Genomic DNA, 22,911 nt, shown 5'->3' with positions numbered 1-22,911 from the left:
TTTCCTGAGTGAAAGTCTTGTGTTTTCTCCTTACATTCTTCAGGACATGAACACCTGTTTCCCGAGTGAAAGTCTTGTGTTTTCTCCTTAACTTCTCCACTACATGAACACCTGTTTCCTGGGTGAAAGTCTTGTGTTTTCTCCTTAACTTCTTCCAGGACATGAACACCTGTTTCCTGGGTGAAAGTCTTGTGTTTTCTCCTTAACTTCTTCCAGGACATGAACACCTGTTTCCTGGGTGAAAGTCTTGTGTTTTCTCCTTAACTTCTTCAGGACATGAACACCTGTTTCCTGGGTGAAAGTCTTGTGTTTTCTCCTTAACTTCTTCAGGACATGAACACCTGTTTCCTGGGTGAAAGTCTTGTGTTTTATCCTTAACTTCTTCAGGACATGAACACCTGTTTCCTGGGTGAAAGTCTTGTGTTTTCTCCTTAACTTCTTCCAGGACATGAACACCTGTTTCCTGGGTGAAAGTCTTGTGTTTTCTCCTTAACTTCTTCAGGACATGAACACCTGTTTCCTGGGTGAAAGTCTTGTGTTTTCTCCTTAACTTCTTCAGGACATGAACACCTGTTTCCTGGGTGAAAGTCTTGTGTTTTCTCCTTAACTTCTTCCAGGACATGAACACCTGTTTCCTGGGTGAAAGTCTTGTGTTTTCTCCTTAACTTCTTCAGGACATGAACACCTGTTTCCTGGGTGAAAGTCTTGTGTTTTCTCCTTATCTTCTTCAGGACATGAACACCTGTTTCCTGGGTGAAAGTCTTGTGTTTTCTCTTTAACTTCTCCAGGACATGAACACCTGTTTCCTGGGTGAAAGTCTTGTGTTTTCTCCTTAACTTCTTCAGGACATGAACACCTGTTTCCTGGGTGAAAGTCTTGTATTTTCTCCTTAACTTCTTCAGGACATGAACACCTGTTTCCTGGGTGAAAGTCTTGTGTTTTCTCCTTAACTTCTTCAGGACATGAACACCTGTTTCCTGGGTGAAAGTCTTGTGTTTTCTCCTTAACTTCTTCAGGACATGAACACCTGTTTCCTGGGTGAAAGTCTTGTGTTTTCTCCTTAACTTCTCCAGGACATGAACACCTGTTTCCTGGGTGAAAGTCTTGTGTTTTCTCCTTAACTTCTTCAGGACATGAACACCTGTTTCCTGGGTGAAAGTCTTGTGTTTTCTCCTTAACTTCTTCAGGACATGAACACCTGTTTCCTGGGTGAAAGTCTTGTGTTTTCTCCTTAACTTCTTCCAGGACATGAACACTTGTTTCCTGGGTGAAAGTCTTGTGTTTTCTCCTTAACTTCTCCAGGACATGAACACCTGTTTCCTGGGTGAAAGTCTTGTGTTTTCTCCTTAACTTCTTCAGGACATGAACACCTGTTTCCTGGGTGAAAGTCTTGTGTTTTCTCCTTAATTTCTTCAGGACATGAACACCTGTTTCCTGGGTGAAAGTCTTGTGTTTTTCTCCTTAACTTCTTCAGGACATGAACACCTGTTTCCTGGGTGAAAGTCTTGTGTTTTCTCCTTAACTTCTTCAGGACATGAACACCTGTTTCCTGGGTGAAAGTCTTGTGTTTTCTCCTTAACTTCTTCAGGACATGAACACCTGTTTCCTGGGTGAAAGTCTTGTGTTTTCTCCTTAACTTCTTCAGGACATGAACACCTGTTTCCTGGGTGAAAGTCTTGTGTTTTCTCCTTACATTCTTCAGGACATGAACACCTGTTTCCTGGGTGAAAGTCTTGTGTTTTCTCCTTAACTTCTCCAGGACATGAACACCTGTTTCCTGGGTGAAAGTCTTGTGTTTTCTCCTTAACTTCTTCAGGACATGAACACCTGTTTCCTGGGTGAAAGTCTTGTGTTTTCTCCTTAACTTCTTCCAGGACATGAACACCTGTTTCCTGGGTGAAAGTCTTGTGTTTTCTCCTTAACTTCTTCCAGGACATGAACACCTGTTTCCTGGGTGAAAGTCTTGTGTTTTCTCCTTAACTTCTTCAGGACATGAACACCTGTTTCCTGGGTGAAAGTCTTGTGTTTTCTCCTTAAATTCTTCAGGACATGAACACCTGTTTCCTGGGTGAAAGTCTTGTGTTTTCCTTAACTTCTTCAGGACATGAACACCTGTTTCCTGGGTGAAAGTCTTGTGTTTTCTCCTTAACTTCTTCAGGACATGAACACCTGTTTCCTGGGTGAAAGTCTTGTGTTTCTCCTTAACTTCTTCAGGACATGAACACCTGTTTCCTGGGTGAAAGTCTTGTGTTTTCTCCTTAACTTCTTCCAGGACATGAACACCTGTTTCCTGGGTGAAAGTCTTGTGTTTTCTCCTTAACTTCTTCAGGACATGAACACCTGTTTCCTGGGTGAAAGTCTTGTGTTTTCTCCTTAACTTCTTCAGGACATGAACACCTGTTTCCTGGGTGAAAGTCTTGTGTTTTCTCCTTAACTTCTTCCAGGACATGAACACCTGTTTCCTGGGTGAAAGTCTTGTGTTTTTTCTCCTTAACTTCTTCAGGACATGAACACCTGTTTCCTGGGTGAAAGTCTTGTGTTTTCTCCTTAACTTCTTCAGGACATGAACACCTGTTTCCTGGGTGAAAGTCTTGTGTTTTCTCCTTAACTTCTCCAGGACATGAACACCTGTTTCCTGGGTGAAAGTCTTGTGTTTTCTCCTTAACTTTTTCAGGACATGAACACCTGTTTCCTGGGTGAAAGTCTTGTGTTTTCTCCTTAACTTCTTCAGGACATGAACACCTGTTTCCTGGGTGAAAGTCTTGTGTTTTCTCCTTAACTTCTTCAGGACATGAACACCTGTTTCCTGGGTGAAAGTCTTGTGTTTTCTCCTTAACTTCTTCAGGACATGAACACCTGTTTCCTGGGTGAAAGTCTTGTGTTTTCTCCTTAATTTCTTCAGGACATGAACGCCTGTTTCCTGGGTGAAAGTCTTGTGTTTTCTCCTTAACTTCCTCAGGACATGAACACCTGTTTCCTGGGTGAAAGTCTTGTGTTTTCTCCTTAACTTCTTCAGGACATGAACACCTGTTTCCTGGGTGAAAGTCTTGTGTTTTCTCCTTAACTTCTTCAGGACATGAACACCTGTTTCCTGGGTGAAAGTCTTGTGTTTTCTCCTTAACTTCTTCAGGACATGTACACCTGTTTCCTGAGTGAAAGTCTTGTGTTTTCTCCTTACATTCTTCAGGACATGAACACCTGTTTCCCGGGTGAAAGTCTTGTGTTTTCTCCTTAACTTCTTCAGGACATGAACACCTGTTTCCTGGGTGAAAGTCTTGTGTTTTCTCCTTAACTTCTTCAGGACATGAACACCTGTTTCCTGGGTGAAAGTCTTGTGTTTTCTCCTTAACTTCTTCAGGACATGAACACCTGTTTCCTGGGTGAAAGTCTTGTGTTTTCTCCTTAACTTCTTCAGGACATGAACACCTGTTTCCTGGGTGAAAGTCTTGTGTTTTCTCCTTAACTTCTTCAGGACATGAACACCTGTTTCCTGGGTGAAAGTCTTGTGTTTTCTCCTTAAATTCTTCAGGACATGAACACCTGTTTCCTGGGTGAAAGTCTTGTGTTTTCTCCTTAACTTCTTCAGGACATGAACACCTGTTTCCTGGGTGAAAGTCTTGTGTTTTCTCCTTAACTTCTTCAGGACATGAACGCCTGTTTCCTGGGTGAAAGTCTTGTGTTTATCCTTAACTTCTTCAGGACATGAACACCTGTTTCCTGGGTGAAAGTCTTGTGTTTTCTCCTTAACTTCTTCCAGGACATGAACACCTGTTTCCTGGGTGAAAGTCTTGTGTTTTCTCCTTAACTTCTTCAGGACATGAACACCTGTTTCCTGGGTGAAAGTCTTGTGTTTTCTCCTTAACTTCTTCAGGACATGATCACCTGTTTCCTGGGTGAAAGTCTTGTGTTTTCTCCTTAACTTCTCCACTACATGAACACCTGTTTCCTGGGTGAAAGTCTTGTGTTTTTTCTCCTTAACTTCTTCAGGACATGAACGCCTGTTTCCTGGGTGAAAGTCTCGTGTTTTCTCCTTAACTTCTTCAGGACATGAACACCTGTTTCCTGGGTGAAAGTCTTGTGTTTTCTCCTTAACTTCTCCACTACATGAACACCTGTTTCCTGGGTGAAAGTCTCGTGTTTTCTCCTTAACTTCTTCAGGACATGAACACCTGTTTCCTGGGTGAAAGTCTCGTGTTTTCTCCTTAACTTCTTCAGGACATGAACACCTGTTTCCTGGGTGAAAGTCTTGTGTTTTCTCCTTAACTTCTTCAGGACATGAACACCTGTTTCCTGGGTGAAAGTCTTGTGTTTTCTCCTTAACTTCTTCAGGACATGAACACCTGTTTCCTGGGTGAAAGTCTTGTGTTTTCTCCTTAACTTCTTCAGGACATGAACACCTGTTTTATGAGCCTAAAACCTGCCTGCAGAAACCTGTGCAGCTACAAACCAAAAACAAAGACTGAATGACAGCTCAGCTCTTATATACCACCTGATATGTCAATGTACCTGCTGCACTTTGCCTGTGTAGTTTTTGCAAAAGTTCTTACCTAGAAAGAAGCAGATGGACTCAGAGAGACTGCACAGGAGCATGCTGGGAGCTACGTTTCCAAGTACACGACCAATGTGCTCCTCTCTCTTCTCTCCGGGCCTCCGCACGTCTCTCTGCAAACAAAAGGAACGAGTCAGTCCTTCCAGAAAAATGCGTAGTTTTTTTGTGATTGTTGCGGGCAAAAATCCTTGATTATGCGGCACGTTTTCTTAAAAAATGGATGGAATATGCAGGATATTTATGCAGTTTTATGTGATGAAATTGTGGGAACTTGCAAAAACTGCGGTTTGATGAAAAAGAGATAAAACAGTGATCCCCCCAACACCCTGCTTTTCGATGATGGCAACAAGGGAAAATGGCTGCTCTTGTGTGAAGTAAACGCAACATTTTTAAACTTTCTGCTAAGATATGGGACTTTTTTTGCAATGAAAATGCGGAGATTATGAAATCATGCAAACCCCGCATATTTTGCGCGGAAATCGGCAATTTATGCTGTGAAATTGCGGCGTATTTGAAAAAATGCGGCCCCCCCGCGTAAATATGCGGCCTTTGGCTGATTATGCATTGAATTATGAGATCGCATGATTGCGTTTTTCTGGAGGGACTGACGAGTACGGTTACATCAGGCCGCCAAGAAGTGCTCCAAGTTTTCAAGCAAATTGAACATAGCAGCCAAACAGTAAAATTACAACTTCAAGGTCTGTAATGTGTAGTCAAGCTCAACAGGGTCTTCTTTCCCTGCTCTGGCCCAAAAAGACTTCTCCCTCAGATTTACATGGAGAACATTTGAAATCAGTGGAGACATTTATTTTTTGATTGATTGACAATTAGAGATGTTTCAATTCCAATACCAGTATCAGAAATATCTCCAATACAGCTTAAAATGCTGCTGTCAATATCTGCGAGTATGTATCGATTCGATACCACGCAATTTAGACCTGAAAAAACTACTTTAAAGTAGGTTATTTGTGTTCTTTTTCCGTTATGACTGACTGTCAAACTAGACAAAAATAAACATTTTATGGTGTTGTGTTTGTTCATGTTTTACATAAAATTGGGTTTGCTTAGTGGATATGACACATGCCTTTAGTGTGGGAGATCTGGGTTCAATTCCCACTACGATACATCAACCAATGTGTCCCTGAGCAAGACACTTTGGCCTTCTGCATACTTGCTGTGTGGCGTTTTCTATGTCTTTCCACACCAGAAATGTGTCTGACGCGGCGCTGCTGCTGCTAGCCTTGTCTGTACACAGGTATGTTTCCCATAAACATAAACATAAATATATACTGATCTGATTACAGCAAAGACAATGTTGCATTTATGTCAAAACCTCGAGACTTTCAAACATCAATATGTCGTTTATTAAATGTATTTGTGTCTAAATGACATATACACATCTTTTTCGTATTCTATTTTGCCTGGAAATGCTTCCAAAACGCTTGCGTGTCGCGTGAAAAATAGGCGTCGGCCCTATTTCTAGCATGCACGCGTTTTTGCCGTGGCTCGAGTGTGTCAAGCATGCAGTGTGCGAGCTCTAACCTGTTAACATGGGAGCGGAAATAAAAACGGACACCCCACGCAGGCAGTGTGTAGGAGGCCTTAACCCCCAGTTGCTCCAGAGGCATCAGACCTCTGACATTTATAGCAATTGTAAGTTGCTTTGGATGAAAGTGTCAGTTAAATGACATGTAATGGTTTAAAAAGGGTTTAACGGTACTTGGGATCGGCCGATATGCAAGGTCGGGTATGGAAATCGGTATCGGGTAGAAGAAAAAATGACTTGTTTCACTGTCAGAATTCAATCCATTCGGCCCGATAACATTTGGAAAGTTTAGTAGAGCCGCAAGATTTCGTCTGGGTCTGTTCATCATACATTGATGGGTGACATCCATACACACCTGGTACTCCAGAACAAAGATGAAGATGTTGTCGGCTCCGACGGCGAGCACCAGGAAAGGCACGACCTGCAGAATAACCAGCGAGGACGGGATGCCGATCCAGGAGTAGAAACCCATGGAGGCCAGAACCGAACAGCCGACCACCAGGATCCCGCCCAGACCCACCAGAAACTTAGAGTCCACCTACAGGACGCAGAGAAACATGCAGTATTTAGGTCCTTTACTGCAGTACTGGAGTAAATGTACTTAATTACATTCCACCGCTGGACCAACCCAGTCTCACGGCAGTTCTTGAAATGTTCATGTAATTTAATTGAATCAACTGATTCGTGTACACGGACACGTTTATCTTGTTTTTTTCGTGATGTTTTTTTAAACTAATGTATTTCAATGGGAAGCATCTTTCGTTATCACAGCACAATTCTTTCTACCAGTCAGACTGCAGCAGAGAAGCTGGATACAGCTGTGCTATTATTGGTATTTTTAGCCCTATAACCGCTGTTTTAGCTAACGTTTCCATGGCATGTGGGATAGAAGAACGGGACAGTTGGGTTTAGGAAAAGAAGAACTGGACAGTTGGGTTTAGTAAAAAAGAACGGGACAGTTGGGTTTAGGTAAAGAAGAACGGGACGGTTGGGTTTAGGTAAAGAAGAACGGGACAGTTGGGTTTAGGTAAAGAAGAACGGGACGGTTGGGTTTAGGTAAAGAAGAACGGGACAGTTGGGTTTAGGTAAAGAAGAACAGGACAGTTGGGTTTAGGTAAAGAAGAACGGGACAGTTGGGTTTAGGTAAAGAAGAACGGGACAGTTGGGTTTAGTAAAGAAGAACGGGACAGTTGGGTTTAGATAAAGAAGAACGGGACAGTTGGGTTTAGGTGAAGAAGAACGGGACAGTTGGGTTTAGGAAAAGAAGAACGGGACAGTTGGGTTTAGATAAAGAAGAACGGGACAGTTGGGTTTAGGTAAAGAAGAACGGGACAGTTGGGTTTAGGAAAAGAAGAACGGGACAGTTGGGTTTAGATAAAGAAGAACGGGACAGTTGGGTTTAGGTAAAGAAGAACGGGACAGTTGGGTTTAGGTAAAGAAGAACGGGACAGTTGGGTTTAGATAAAGAAGAACGGGACAGTTGGGTTTAGGTAAAGAAGAACGGGACAGTTGGGTTTAGATAAAGAAGAACGGGACAGTTGGGTTTAGATAAAGAAGAACGGGACAGTTGGGTTTAGATAAAGAAGAACGGGACAGTTGGGTTTAGATAAAGAAGAAGGGTTAGGGTTAGGGTTAACCCTCTCCTGGGTGAAAGTTCTGTGTTGTTTGACCTATCCACCCCCCCAACTAACCTTCCTACGCGGATTTTCAGGCTTTCATACTACTCTCGTCGCTCTTAATGCTACGTCATCTTTTCATTGACTTTACTTTGGCATTGTTTTCCAAAGAATCGTGCTGTGATCACGAAAGATGCTTCCCATTGAAATACATTAGTTTAAAAAACATGCTGACCACCACGAAAAAAAAACACATATATGTGTTCATGTACACAAATCAACAGATTAGATAACCTGAACATTTCACAACCTGCCGTGAGACTGGGCTGGCTGGACAGATGTACATTCACCTCAATAATCCTTTTGTGTAGCATATCTTTCTGTGTTGTATAACTTCAGGGTCAATAAAGCAATGTAATCAATCTTTACAGCTGACGCAGACTGCAGTCTCCTTATCATGTATGTGATAAATGCTGTTTCATCAGGTTTACTTTCTTGATGGAGGCCCACGGTATCGCAGGCACATGTTGTATACATTTATTCATAGTAAAACGTGACATTGCAACAGCTCAACAGTCCCCACCGTCGACTTCAAAGCAGCTAACCCTAACCCTTGCCTAATCCTAGTGCCTTCCATGCAGCGCTGCCTGGAAGACGACATTGGGGGCTTAAAACACCAAACACCCATCAAGCGTGACGATGCTCAGAGCTAAATACAAACATTAGTCTGAATCAACGGAAGTACATTCCCAGGATAAAGCCTCACATCCGGCACGTTTGTCCCTCACCTTCCTTTGCTACGAGAAACAACAACAACAAACTTCAAGCTAGCAAACTGCACGCTGAAATAGTTTAGAAGAAGATGTGGACGGTGCAACAAGACAGGCCTGCTTGGTTCTTTCAGGGAATGATTGTAAAGATTTAATAAGAATATGTTTAGATAATTTCCTCTCTAACTGGGAGGTTTTGGGACTGATTGGTGGGATTGCTGTGGACGAAGTAGACACGGAGATGCACTGGTAAGAGCCAATGAGGTTTAACCATGTATCAGCTAATTTAAATAGCTCACGGTACTGTATTGTGTCAACAGTTCACTTCATTTAATATTGGATGAGGAGTTTTCTTTTGCGGGGTGCAAATGTTCTACCAGAACAAGATCCTTCCTGAGACTATTAAGCAGAGCCACCATCGCTGCGTCCAGAGCTTAGCGCTGCCCAAGACCGTTGAGATTGGTTTAAAGAAATGCAAACAACCCAGGGAGTTTTTTTCCACCTATCCCAGAATGCATCTGTGGTGTAGCCGGACCAAAGTATTAAACAGTAGCCACACTTTTGTAGGCTTCATCCTAAGGGGAGAGGGAACGTGTAAATGGCAATCCATCCAATGATTGTTGACTAGTCTGGGCCCAAGTCGTGCCAACGACCAACTGCAAGAGATTAAAGAAACTGAGTAAAGTGATAATTATAGCAAAGGTTAAGTCTTACCAGTATGCGTTTCCAGGAAGAGTACTCCCCAAGCGCCACCGCGATGTAAACAAAGATGACAGCATAGCTGATCATGAAGATGGGGATGTCTTCTGCTGTTGTCCGATTAATCTCATCCTCCAGAGATCTCTGTAGACCGATGGGAGGCCAGAGAGAAGGAAAGGGTTAGGGCAAGGGTGTCAAACTCATTTTCACTAAGGCTGCCTGCACACTGGCTGCGTTGCGTTTCTGTTGCTTGTCAGCTGTGTGGCAGCTGCGTGGCATTTTCTATGTCTTTGCAAACCAGAAACGTGTCTAATGTCGCACTGCTGCTGCTGCTAGCCTTGTCTGGACACATGTATGTTTCCCATAAACATAAACATAAATATATACTGATCTGATTACAGCAAAGACAACGTCAGCAGTATTGACGCCAAAATAGGCTCCAGAATATTTCCTTCTGTATTGACAGGTGCGATATTTAAATTACATTTATATATCAGCATTTATATCAAAACCTCGAGACTTTCAAACATCAACATGTCATTTATTAATATTTATTTGTGTCTAAATGAAATATAAACATCTTTTCCTATTCTATTTTGCCTGGAAACGCTTCCAACACGCTGGCGTGTCACGTGAAAAATAGGCGTCGGTTCTATTTCTAGCACGCACGCGTTTTCGGCTCGAGCCGCGCCTGAGACGTGCGTGTCACGCAGGCAGCATATAAGCTTTAACCGGTTAACATGGGAGCCGAAATAAAAACGGACACACCACACAGCTGACACGGTCATGCCATGCAGGCAGTGTGCAGGAGGCCTAAAGGGCCACACTGGAAAATGAAAATCACATCAAGGGCCGGATACTTACTGACAGGCTTTTATTGAGAAAAGTCAAATAGCTTTTACTATATTACTGCATGATGCTTTTTCCGACTTTTGTCGCATTTTTGTCAACATAAAGCCCTACAAAAGTCAGCAATAAAGTTCCTTATCCATCATAGAGTTTAGCAAATCAAGCAAATGAAAGATTATATTTTTAAACACACAGCTGACTCCCAGAACCATGTTTCACAGCCTGAATATAAAAACTATCTATCTGAACATTTTTATATGAAACACACAGGGATCAGATATATGCAAATACCCTAAAAAGGTGAATTTAAGAAGATATGTAGAAATGCCTTTAGACCTCAGAGGGTTATAAAACAGGGATGACTCTGTGTATATAGGTACACATCTGAACGGACAAATATGACATGCAGAGTTCCTCAAGGCTCCGTTCTGGGTCCTCTTCTTTCTTCTGTTTAACATCTGCATACTTCCACTAACTCAGATTATGGAAAACAACATAATACGTTATCATATTATGCAGACGACACGCACATTTACATAACAAAATAACCATGGGGACTATGGTCCAATGCAAACACGTGTTATCGAATTGGGTGCAGTGAGATTTTATAAATGCATGCTTGGTGCCGTCCCTCAAGTTGGGCTATTTTCATTACTCATTGCCTAACCCTTAATCTTTTGGATTTGGGTCTGGATTTCCAGGCTAACAGCCAGGAGCGCCAACAAACGAAGCTGTGTTGATCATCTTTAAAACAACCCCACAGAGTTTAAATAGCTGGGTTTCCCTACTTCCCTAGTCAGAACTGAAGAAGTCACTCGGATGAGAGAAGAAATGTCTTCAGAGCAACCTTACCCAAGTCCAGTTGCCCTTGATTTTTTAACCTTCCTAGGACTCACATATGGAGACCAAGAAGGATCACAGATGTATATTTAGGCCATAAAATGCTATTGCATGCCCAGGAGATACAATTCGTTCCCATGTTTATATTAACCTGTGGCCACTAGATAAGTGTATATAAGAGCCAATATAATGGACCAGCTTTTCAGCAATGACCCCCTCTCTCTCTCTCTCTCTCTCTCTCTCTCTCTCTCTCTTTCCCCAAACGGTTGCGTCGAATAGCCACCTCTTTCAGAGGTTTCTGTCTGTCAAAAGGAAGTTTTTCCTTGCCGCTGTTGCACCAAATGCTTGCTCTTGGAGGGAATTGTTGGGTCTCGGTAAATTATAGAGTGTAGTCTAGACCTACTCTATCTGTAAACTGCCTGAGATAACTCCTCTTATGATTTGACACTATAAATAAAATTGAATTGAATCGAACCTTCCCTCGATAGGAAGCAGGGAGGAAAGATGAAAGATATGACGGATGACGTGCAAGAACTGTGAATGTTCTTGTTATGTGACTGATCCATATTTCTAGCTGTACCTCTGCCATGTACGCAAAGGTGAAGTTGGCGGCCGGGTTCTTCTTGTAGTCCTGGACAATTTTAAGAAACTCTGTCTCCCACTGCATGGCCACTTCGAACTTTGGGTTTGTGCGAGCAAAGTTGTTGAGCGAAAAGGTCAGGATGAAAGCCTCGGCATTGGTGAAGTCGTCATCTGGGAAAAAAGCAAGACGTATGAAGTTCAGAGGGCAACCTTTTTTGTTTTTATTGTTTAGATATTTTGCATTTTATGTGTAAAAGATGGTACTGGAAGTGACTCACTCTCGTAGCCTCCTACAGCCAGAAAGGGGAAGACGGGAGCTCCGTAATCAGCCATGCAGCTCATGTCTAAACCGGTGATGTCTTTGAAGGACAGCGGAGAGCTAAACAGATGAAATGGTACAAAAGGAGGTTATGTTAAACAATACTTAGTCTGGTGCAAAGAATATAAAGAATATGTTAATTATTTCCTCTCTAACTGGGAGGTTTTATAAAGAATATGTTTAGGTAATTTCCTCTCTAACTGGGAGGTTTTATAAAGAATATGTTAGATCATTTTCTCTCTCACTGGGAGGTTTTATAAAAAATATGTTGAGATAATTTCCTCTCTAACTTGGAGGTTTTATAAAGAATATGTTAGATCATTTCTTCTCTAACTGGGAGGTTTTATAAAGAATATGTTTAGATCATTTCCTCTCTAACTGGGAGGTTTTATAAAGAATATGTTTAGATCATTTCCTCTCTAACTGGGAGGTTTAATAAAGAATATGTTAGTTAATTTCTTCTCTAACTGGGAGGTTTTATAAAGAATATGTTTAGATCATTTCCTCTCTAACTGGGAGGTTTTATAAAGAATATGTTTAGATAATTTCCTCTGTAACTGGGAGGTTTTATAAAGAATATGTTTAGATAATTTCCTCTCTAACTGGGAGGTTTTATAAAGAATATGTTTAGATCATTTCCTCTGTAACTGGGAGGTTTTATAAAGAATATGTTTAGATAATTTCCTCTCTAACTGGGAGGTTTTATAAAGAATATGTTGAGATCATTTCCTCTCTAACTGGGAGGTTTAATAAAGAATATGTTTAGATCATTTCCTCTGTAACTGGGAGGTTTTATAAAGAATATGTTTAGATAATTTCCTCTTTAACTGGGAGGTTTTATAAAGAATATGTTTAGATCATTTCCTCTCTAACTGGGAGGTTTTATAAAGAATATGTTTAGATCATTTCCTCTCTAACTGGGAGGTTTTATAAAGAATATGTTTAGATCATTTCCTCTGTAACTGGGAGGTTTTATAAAGAATATGTTTAGATAATTTCCTCTCTAACTGGGAGGTTTTATAAAGAATATGTTTAGATAATTTCCTCTCTAACTGGGAGGTTTTATAAAGAATATGTTGAGATCATTTCCTCTCTAACTTTTTTCAAAGTTTGTCGCTTTTTGGAATTTCTTTGTCCCTTTTGTCACCCTAGTGTTGCCTTCCTTCTTTCTACTGTTATTTTTCGAAGTTTTTATTACTATTTTCGACCTATTCTTGCCTTCCTTCCTTCTTTCTACCGTCTTTTTCGAAGTTTTTGTCTCCTTTTTCAATCATCATTTAAATGTTTTCCAGGTAAAAGGCTGTTGTTTAGTAAATCTATCGCTGACATCGCTGTATTCTTCCTCTTTATAGAAACTTGTTAGGGGGAACATTATTGTAAAAAGCTTGAGAACCACTGGTCTAGAATGTGGTTTAGTTTTGGATCCTTACTTGAGGCAGTAGATTAAATGGTCCCTCCAGTCCACCTCTGCAGTCACTCCCAGCTGTGTCACGTTCTTCTTGTCGTTGATGTTGTACAGGCTGTTCTGGAAGTACTGCGGCAAGCTGTTGACTGCGCAGTCCGTCACGGAGGGGTTGGACGGGTTCAGCGGCGCGAAACACACATCCTTCAGACTCGCTGTTCTATTCAGATCCTCAGACCAGAACTTAATGTCCTATAGGAAGAAAACGGCAATGAAGCAAATCTTCAATCACTAATATTCCAACTAATGAATCACTCTAATGCTCCAAATGTTTTATGCTGCTTTTATTGAAAGTGCTTTAACTTGCTGTATTATCTGCTGGTTCAGAAATGCCTCTGAGTCTCAGAAAAAGAAAATCAGAAAAACAGTTTTAACTGCCAGCAAGTTACTTGGGATAACACTACCGAGCATTGAACACATTTACAAAGACAGACTGGTGAGAAAGGCCAATAACATTGTATGTGACTACACACACACCACCTGGCATCACATTTTAAACTACTGCCATCTATGCGTCGTTTCTGCCAACCCCTTCTGACCAAGAACAGATCCAAATTGTCTTTCATACACAAGCCATAAAAGCCTTAAATCATTCCAAATAAGGTAGTCGTCCAGCTGGCCTGACCATACCCAAGGGTGTATAGTGTATTGTAGTGTGTGATGTATATTCTTCATGTTATGTCTGTTGGTGTCTGATGTAAGGACTATTTGTTTGTATCATATGTCTGATGTCTTGTCATAAAGGGCCTTGTGATTGTGCCACAAACCCAACTGCCCCATGGGGACAATAAAGTTATCTACTACTACTACTTCTATTCCAGCGGTGGACTGCAACCAAGTACATTTACTCCAGTACTAGTCTTTAAATCCAAATGTTGAGGTACTTGAACTTTACTTGAGTATTTTCTTTTCATGCCACACAGTGCATTTATATGCAGTTACATTTTTTTTATTAAAGCATTGGGAAAAGTGGTAAAAATTGCGGGAAGGGAAAAGCATATCCCAGAGAGAGTTTATTTTTGTATCCTTTCTCAGTAGATCAGGAGATACAGTACCTCTTGGGTTCGTTCTTCTTGTCGTGATGTAAAATCTGAAAACAGAGGAAAGTGATTGACTTGATTTACCCGGATTTGTGTCTGCAGCTCCAGCAGCTCGATGATGAGATCTTTGGATACGAGTCCGCTGAAGTTCTGCTTTCCGAACAACAGAGAGTCGTAAACGTGGCCTTTTCTGCCCGGCGCCGTCAGGATCACCTGATTGGTCCTGAAGAATGGGCCGAAGTGTGAGTCGTGGAAGTCTTTCTCCTGGCGAGCGCGGCTGTTGGGCGCAGACCAAAGATCCACCGGGTCGGTGGTCAGTTCGATGGACTTCAGGCCAGCGGAGAAAACAGCTACAACTACCGCCGACACCAGCAGAACCTGGGAGATAAAATAATGACATTAATGTCAACAAAAGAGACACAAACAAGGGCAAAAGCTGCCAAGTTATAAAACTGCGGAACGGACAGAGTCCAAAACAAATTTCCCTTCGGGAAGAATAAAGTATATTTTATTATAAAAGCATAAAAGATATTTAAAAAAAAACATTGGGAAAAGTGACTAAAGTGCCAAAAACTTCAAAAAGGGACCAAAATATAAAAAAAAGCAACAATAACATCACAAAAAGTGACAAAAATGTTGAAAACAGCATCTATAGGGTAAAAATAAGCATCGGTAAGTGAGAAAAATGGCGGGAAGAGTAAATAAAAATTGTTAATCACAAAAAAAGGCTGGGAAACGGGTCCTAAAACAAGACAAAAAACGTCAACAAAAGAAATAAAAATATTGGAAAAAGCATCAAAAATTTTACTAAAACACTGGAAAAAGTGAATAAAGAGCCAAAAACTTCAAAAAGCGACAAAAATGTTGAAAAAAAGCATCTAAAGCGACAAAAAGAGAGGTGAATGTGTATCCCAGAGTAGTGTTACCACATTTTACTCCAATAAGGTAAATACATATTACTTTTTGTACTTTACATCCCACTCCATGTGTACTTGTCTTGATATTATGTCTTATTTGTATGTTTGTATTTTTGTATATTATGTCGATATGTACCTATATGTATATTGTTGTCTCTATTGTACAGTATGTGCCTGTATTACTATTTGTCTACTGAATGTTTACTACTACATGTCTATATATTGGGTTCAGTCCTTTGTTCCCACAGTCCAATGTTCCCGAAGCCCTATGTTCCCACAGCCCTATGCCCCCACAGCCCAATGGTCCCACAGTCCTATGTTCCCACAGCCCTATGGCCCCACAGCCCTATGGCCCCACAGCCCAATGGTCCCACAGCCCTACGGCCCCACAGCCCTATGGCCCCACAGCCCTATGGTCCCACAGCCCAATGGTCCCACAGCCCTATGTTCCCACAGCCCTATGTTCCCACAGCCCTATGGTCCCACAGCCCTATGGCCCCACAGCCCTATGGTCCCACAGCCCAATGGTCCAACAGTCCTATGTTCCTACAGCCCAATGTTCCCACAGCCCTGTGGCTGTGTATACTTGGCCAATAAATCTGATTTTGATTCTGATATTGCACTTTTTTCTGATTCAAAGAAGCGTTGGGTGAAACTTACCGTGAGTGGATACGAGGCCATGAGGGTTCCCCAGTGGCGAAACTCTAAACTCAGGAAAGCTTGAGCCGCCAGGCTGTTCCTCTCGGCGCAGGTCACCTCGGACGGGTCGATGATCCTTTGAGTCACATCATTGCTGTTCTGGTCTTTGCCTTTCCCCTTTCTCTTCCCTTTCTCTTCATCCTTTCTTTTCTGAGACCTCGCAAAGCACGACACGACGAGGTAGAGAAGGAAGGCACACATCAGGACGCTCAGTAAGATTATGGAAATAAAGAGGAAACCGTCCATTCCTAAAATTCTGAACGGGCCAGGTGGCATCTGCGGAGGCGGCATCTTCGGACACGACTCCTGGCAGTCCTGGCATGAGCACACCTTGCCGCCAGATGGCGTGGTTTCGTTACACCTCAGAGCGCGCCCGTTGTAGGGAATCACTCCCGGTGGCAGTCCCTGAGTGTCTCCGTCTTTCACCAGCTGGAAGTCGATGTCCAGCGGCGCCAGGCCGTTGCTGGAGTCGCCCTGGAAGTCGTACCAGTGCTGCGGCGTGCACAGCTTGGCGCCGTATCGGCCACACATGGTGGCGATGGCGAAGCCGCCTGTGGCGGGGATCCGGACGTTCCTGCAGGACTGGAACGCGGTGTCGGCGAAGGAAGTGGTCATGAACGCCTGGTAGGCTACCACGGCCTCCCTCGTCACGTTGGTCAGCGGGTTCGTGATGTTGGCGACTTTGGTGACTTTGACGGTCTGGCTCTGGTTGGGGCTGCAGGTGTTGATGCAGTGCACGTGGGCGAAGTTCTCGGCGCAGGACGGGCAGCGGACCAGCACCGCCTTGGACAGGGCCAGACTCTTTGACAAGGATGACAGCTGTTGGATGGAGCAGCAGGCGAACGTGTTGCCCTCCCCGCGGTCCAAAATGGGACAAACCTGCAGCAACAACAGGCAAAGAAATGTCAAAGGAATGCTTTTTAAAGGTCCCATGGCATGAAAATTTGACTTTATGAGGTTTTTTAACATTAATATGAGTCCCCCAGCCTGCCTATGGTCCCCCAGTGGCTAGAAATGGTGATAGGTGTAAACCGAGCCCTGGGTATCCTGCTCTGCCTTTGAGAAAATGAAAGCTCAGATGGGCCAATCAGGAATCTTCTCCTTATGAGGTCATAAGGAGCAAGGTTATGTAAATTTGTGTGTCATCCGCATAACTATGGTAACTTATTTTGTTGTTTTCCATAATCTGAGCCAGTGGAAGCATGTAGATGTTGAACAGAAGAGGCCCCAGAACTGAGCCTTGGGGAACTCCGCACGTCATATTTGTATGCTCAGATGTATAATTACCTATAGACACAAAGTAGTCCCTATTCTTTAAATAGGATTCAAACCACTTTAGTACTGAGCCAGAAAGACCAACCGAGTTTTCCAATCGGTCAAGCAATATGTCATGGTCTACCGTATTAAATGCAGCACTGAGATCAAGTAATACTAAGACTGAAATTTTGCCACTATCTGTGTTTAAGTGGATGTCATTAAACACTTTAACAAGAGCCGTCTGTGCTGTTGTTTGGTCGAAAAGCTGACTGGAAGGCATCAAAACTGTTGTTTAGCGATAAGAAAAAGTTGAGTTGTTGAAAAAACACTTTTTCTATGATTTTACTTAAAAATGGAAGGTCACTCTGGTTTGGTTGAAATAAACCCTTAATTCACCCATTTACATGTGGAGATATGCTGGCTCTATACACGCTAAAAGTCCTGATTATTTACATGGAGTCTGGTGGAGATATGCTGGCTCTATACACGCTAAAAGTCCTGATTATTTACATGGAGTCTGGTGGAAATATGCTGGCTCTATACACGCTAAAAGTCCTGATTATTTACATGGAGTCTGGTGGAGATATGCTGGCTCTATACACGCTAAAAGTCCTGATTATTTACATGGAGTCTGGTGGAAATATGCTGGCTCTATACACGCTAAAAGTCCTGATTATTTACATGGAGTCTGGTGGAGATATGCTGGCTCTATACACGCTAAAAGTCCTGATTATTTACATGGAGTCTGGTGGAAATATGCTGGCTCTATACACGCTAAAAGTCCTGATTATTTACATGGAGTCTGGTGGGTGATGCTTAACATTTGTCTAATAGGGTTACATTGCAGCTCGGTTCACGGCTGCTGGTTACAGCGTTCTCGCTCAGTATTGGATGCCGAACCTACAGACCTTTTTGAGTTGCCTGTAGTGCTCTCCTGCGAGGGCTCGGGCAGGGCTGTAGTTCAGACATGGGACGATGGGGTCGATGAGTGTGCCTCCGGCCGAAGGGTTCATTCCACACTCCTCGTAGAAAGAGCAGAAGCCCGGCTCATGTTGGGCCTCCGACAGCAGCTGTGTGGAAGACGGAAGAGTAATTATTTACAGAAGGGGAAATCACATTATGCTGCAGGCCAGTAAAGACAAATCCAGTAGTACCCGGCAGAATAGGCAGAATAGGCAAATGCTAGGGGGCGCCAGCAGTCCACATGAGTGCAGCACGGTGGCCCAGTGGTTAGTGCTGTGGCCTCACAGCAAGAAGGTTCTGGGTTCAAATCCAGGCCTTTCTGTGTGGAGTTTGCATGTTCTCCCCGTGTCTGCGTGGGTTTTCTCCGGGTTCTCCGGTTTCCCCCACCACTAAAAATATGTTCCCCTCCCCCTCCCTAACTAGCTGATGTGTGGTGAGCGTTCTGGCGTCTGGCGTCGCAAGGCGTTGTATGGCTGCCGTGCATCACCCAGGTGGGTGCTGCACATTAGTGGTGTTAGAGAGCAGTCCCCACCCCCCTCCCCCCAAAATGCGCTTTGAGTGTCTATGATAAAGCGCTATATAAATGTAATAAATAATAATAATAATAAAAAGAAAGGTAGAAAATGAAAGACAATGACAACGAAATGAGAAAAACGTTAGAAAGAACAACAAAAGTCGGAAAAAATGACAAAATCTGGAAAAAAACTGCAAAAAAATCTGGATAAAATGTGGAATAAAGTCTTAGAAAAAATGCCTTTAACAACAAAAATGTGCAGGAAAAGAATTACGCAAATAAATAACTTAACAAATAAGTTACCAAAAGAGGCAAAAAAATGTGAACAAAATATAAAAAAGTAACGTTAAAAAAACGAAAAAGATACAACAAAAACAACGTAGAAAAAAATCAAATAAAAAGTTTCAGAAAAACGCCTTAAAATCTGAATAAAACGAGATTTTCGACACTTTTTTCCCCTAAATTTTTTTTTACTTTTTTGACTTTATTGGCTTTTTCCAACATTTCTTACTTTTTTTCCAAGGTTTTGTCACTTTTTTAAAAAACATTTTTACGCTTTTTCCCAACATTTTATCATTTTTTGACCATTGTTTACGCTTTTCCCAACTTTTTGTCACTTTATTCAACATTTTCGGCGCTTATTTTGATTTCCCATATTTCTGATATAAAACGTTTTTGAAAACGGGTCAAATTTGACCCCGAGGACGACATGAGGGTTGAGTATGTCATATCATCAGAACATGTTTTATTATCATTTCAAAGTGCATGATGAGCATCTTTTTGTCACTTCTTTACATCTATCTTAACCCTGTTGTTGTCGACCATCGACCATGAAAAATGTTCTTTCATTATCTCAACGTTTTTGTTGCTCTTTACAAAGTTTTTTTATGACGTTTTTTTTTTCATAGTTTAAATAATTATTTTTTTTCGCTTTTTTCCAATGTCTTTGTCCCTTTTTTATGTTTTGTCGACTTATATGGCGCTATTTGTGACATTTCCACACTTCTTTCCTAAAACTTTTTTGGCAATTTTTCCAATGTTTTTAACCCTTATTACGACTACCTTTCGGAAATAAAAAAAACAATTTGAAAACAGGTCCAATTTGACCCGAGGACAACAGGATGTTAAGTGCTGTCAAGTTATTAACGAAATCAAACTAAATGACTTTCAGAACATATATGTTTTCATCTGTTTGTTTATCAGCCTCTTTACCCCGGTAATGTGCCGCCACATTTTTTAGCTCAAATCCAAAGAAACGGAAACAAAAGCGGCAAAAAGACAGCTAAAGAATCCCCTCAGTTGGGGCGCCTGGGTAGAACACCTGGTAGAGAGTGCACCCTACGTACAGATGCTCAGTCCTCGCCACAGCGGCTGCAGGTTCAATTCCAAACTGTGGCCCTTTGCTGCATGTCATTCTCCCTTCTCTCTCTCTCTCTCTCTCTCTCTCTCTCTCTCTCACCCTTCATGTCTAAGCTGTCCTATCGAATAAAGGTCTAAAATGCCAAAAGATTAACCTTAAAAAAAAAAAAACTAAAGAAAAACTCAGTTGTCATTGGCTACCCACCAACGTGGCAGCTAGATCAGAGGTGCCCAAATTCTTTCATATGAAGGGCCAAAATGTATCTGGTTGGAAGGCCATGGGCCAACCAGATACATTTTGTACTTTTATAATTTAAATGGGATGTTTACCAACACTGTGCTTTACATTGCAGTTAAACTCAGATTACATACTTTTTAATAGAGATGGCCCGATACCATTTTTTGCTTCCCGATACCGAGTACCGATCCCGATACCAGTGTGTCATATATTTTATTATGTTTTAACAGCTGTATACTATTATCCCTGTATGGATGTGATATTATTTCTATCTTTGTGAAACATGAACAAACACAAACAATGAATGCCCCAGAACTTTCTTTTATTCTCCAGTTTGACAGTCAGTTATAACGGAAAAAAAACATAAATAAACTACTTTAACGTAGATTTTCTTTAGGGCTTTATTACGTGGTATCGGATCGGTGCATAAACTCCAGTACTTCCCGATACCGATACCAGCGTTTTAGGCAGTATCGGAGCCGATACCGATACTGGTATCGGTATCGGAACATCTCTACTTTTTAACTGCACAAAATGTACGTTTTGTAGTCGTTACTTTTACAGTAAGAGGAGACTAAGCATGTCAAATCCATGGCGGGCCAAAACAAAGAGAGCACAGGCCAGACATGGCCCGCGGGCCTCAAATTGGGCAGCCTTGAGCTCGATAAACAGTTTCGGCAAAATTCGACCTATATTTTGCGTGTTGGTCAGGTGTTCTGGCTCTGTATAGTCTATGTATAAAAAAACTAAATAAAAATTTGCGGGAACAAACTTACCACACAAGTCAGAAAAGTGATCAGCGCTGCGACACGGACCATGATTCCTGAGAGTGTTTCAGCCACTGAAGAGTTCTCAGGCACAGTTTGTAATGTAGGAGTGTAGATTAATATTAATATGACTCACTGCTGTCCTGTTGGAAGATATACATAAGAGACAGTAACGGCAGACAGCCTCTCCTGTTTGCTGTCTGACAGTGTTGGGATTGGGAAAAGGGAGGAACGTCATGACGGGTCCAGGGTCTCCTGTAGCGTCACACTGTTCTTATCTGGTGTGATGCTGCAGCGGGCCAATCACAGCCACGCATGGACAATTCCTCAGTCTGATCATTAACGTGTGGGCAGATTTCGATTGGGATTGCTGAGGGGAGAGCCTACAGAAGAAACTACAGGAAGGATCCGCTAGAAACAACCGCACCCAGTTCTTCCCTTCTATGTAACTCTGATCATATAATTTACTGACCCTTTGCAACTTTTGGTGCTTTTATTAAGGACACAAACAGACACATTGATCGACCTGAATGGGATCAATGCTTTCACTGAACATGGCGTTTGTGACCGTGACATTTAGACCGCCATCTAAGAGACACTGCTGTGTCTAGGCTTTTCTGATTTCAGCCTGTACTCATGAAACATTTGCACATTTATCTGTGAAAAGTAAAGCTCTGTAAGATGTTTGTATTCCACGTATTTATTAATGTCAACAGCACATTGACTGCTGTTGTATAAGAGCGTGAGGATCTTAGGGAGGAGGTCAGGGGCGATGTTTGGCTCCTAAGACACAAGACTCTCACCCAGGAAAAAGGTGTTCTTATTGTTGCCGCATGCGTGCGATGAGCACCTGTCACCAAGTCTTGTGTTTTCTCCTTATCTTCTTCAGGACATGAACACCTGTTTCCTGGGTGAAAGTCTTGTGTTTTCTCCTTAACTTCTTCAGGACATGAACACCTATTTCCTGGGTGAAAGTCTTGTGTTTTCTCCTTAACTTCTCCAGGACACGAACACCTGTTTCCTGGGTGAAAGTCTTGTGTTTTCTCCTAAAAGCATAATTCTTGCCAAAATGCAAGCTAGGGTCTTTTTGTGAATGTACCCGAGTCAAAATTTCGTTTAAAAGCAGCTAGGGGCACTTTTATGCTAGCCCCAAAATAGCTATTTTTAAAACACTAAGAAGGCTCGACAAAACATTAAAGTTTTCTCCAAGTATCACCAGGGGCTCTACACCTTAACGACAGCGTTGACAACATTGTTTGTGTTCACAGAGTTTACTAAAAAGAAAGGGTAGCTGTATCTGTTGTTGTTTCCGGCCGCTTCCACCTCGGCAGTCAAAACGAGTCGATATCCGAATGCGAATGAACGGACTCCATAGGAGGAAATGTCATTCTCATACAAGGCTCCTTTTTCAACTACGAGGTCAATATTGTTTTTCAATAACGACAAAACAAGAAATATCCGTGCATTTATATGGAACTAAGCTTTAGGAGCTTTCCATCTCCTCCCTGTTATGTTGCATTCAGAGATCGATTGTTTTTGACTGACAAAACGGCTGCAGCCGGAAACAACAACAGCTAGTGAGTTGTTCAAAACCTTTCTTTTTAGTAAACTCTAGGTACACAAACAATGTTGTAAATGCTTTTGTTAAGGTGTAGAACCCCTGGTGATACTTGGAGCAAAGTTTCATGTTGTGTCGAGCCTTCTTAGTATTTTAAAAATACTGATTTTGAGGCTAGCATAAAAGTGCCCCTAGCTCTCCTATTCAAAAGGCCATTTGACCGAAAAACGAGAATACAGTAAATCTTAAGCTTCCGTCCTAAATATGCTTTTAAACGAAAGTTTGACTTGGGTACATTCACAAAAAGACCCTAGGTTGCATTTTGAGTTACGCTTTAACTTCTTCAGGACATGAACTCTGCTCCCCC

The 22,911-nt window shown here is 42.0% G+C and overlaps 1 protein-coding gene across 1 annotated transcript in view; it reads right to left on the bottom strand.

Moving 5' to 3' along the window:
* npc1l1 (NPC1-like 1) overlaps positions 1-21,037 on the bottom strand; it is a 44,865-nt gene extending 23,828 nt beyond the window's left edge. Inside the window, exons 1-11 of the mRNA XM_028579222.1 lie at positions 20,996-21,037; positions 18,054-18,215; positions 16,058-16,767; positions 15,850-16,009; positions 14,357-14,650; positions 13,201-13,424; positions 11,730-11,830; positions 11,450-11,622; positions 9,196-9,324; positions 6,451-6,633; positions 4,548-4,662 (exon numbers count right to left, since the gene is read on the bottom strand). Coding sequence (XP_028435023.1) covers positions 4,548-4,662; positions 6,451-6,633; positions 9,196-9,324; positions 11,450-11,622; positions 11,730-11,830; positions 13,201-13,424; positions 14,357-14,650; positions 15,850-16,009; positions 16,058-16,767; positions 18,054-18,215; positions 20,996-21,037 — 2,293 coding nt within the window. The remainder of the gene's footprint in view (positions 1-4,547; positions 4,663-6,450; positions 6,634-9,195; positions 9,325-11,449; positions 11,623-11,729; positions 11,831-13,200; positions 13,425-14,356; positions 14,651-15,849; positions 16,010-16,057; positions 16,768-18,053; positions 18,216-20,995) is intronic.
* Between the last annotated feature and the right edge of the window lie 1,874 nt (positions 21,038-22,911).

This window comes from Perca flavescens, chromosome 5 (genome assembly GCF_004354835.1).
Source record: "Perca flavescens isolate YP-PL-M2 chromosome 5, PFLA_1.0, whole genome shotgun sequence".
Lineage (NCBI taxonomy): Eukaryota > Metazoa > Chordata > Actinopteri > Perciformes > Percidae > Perca > Perca flavescens.
This window is presented reverse-complemented; position numbering and strand designations above follow the sequence as displayed.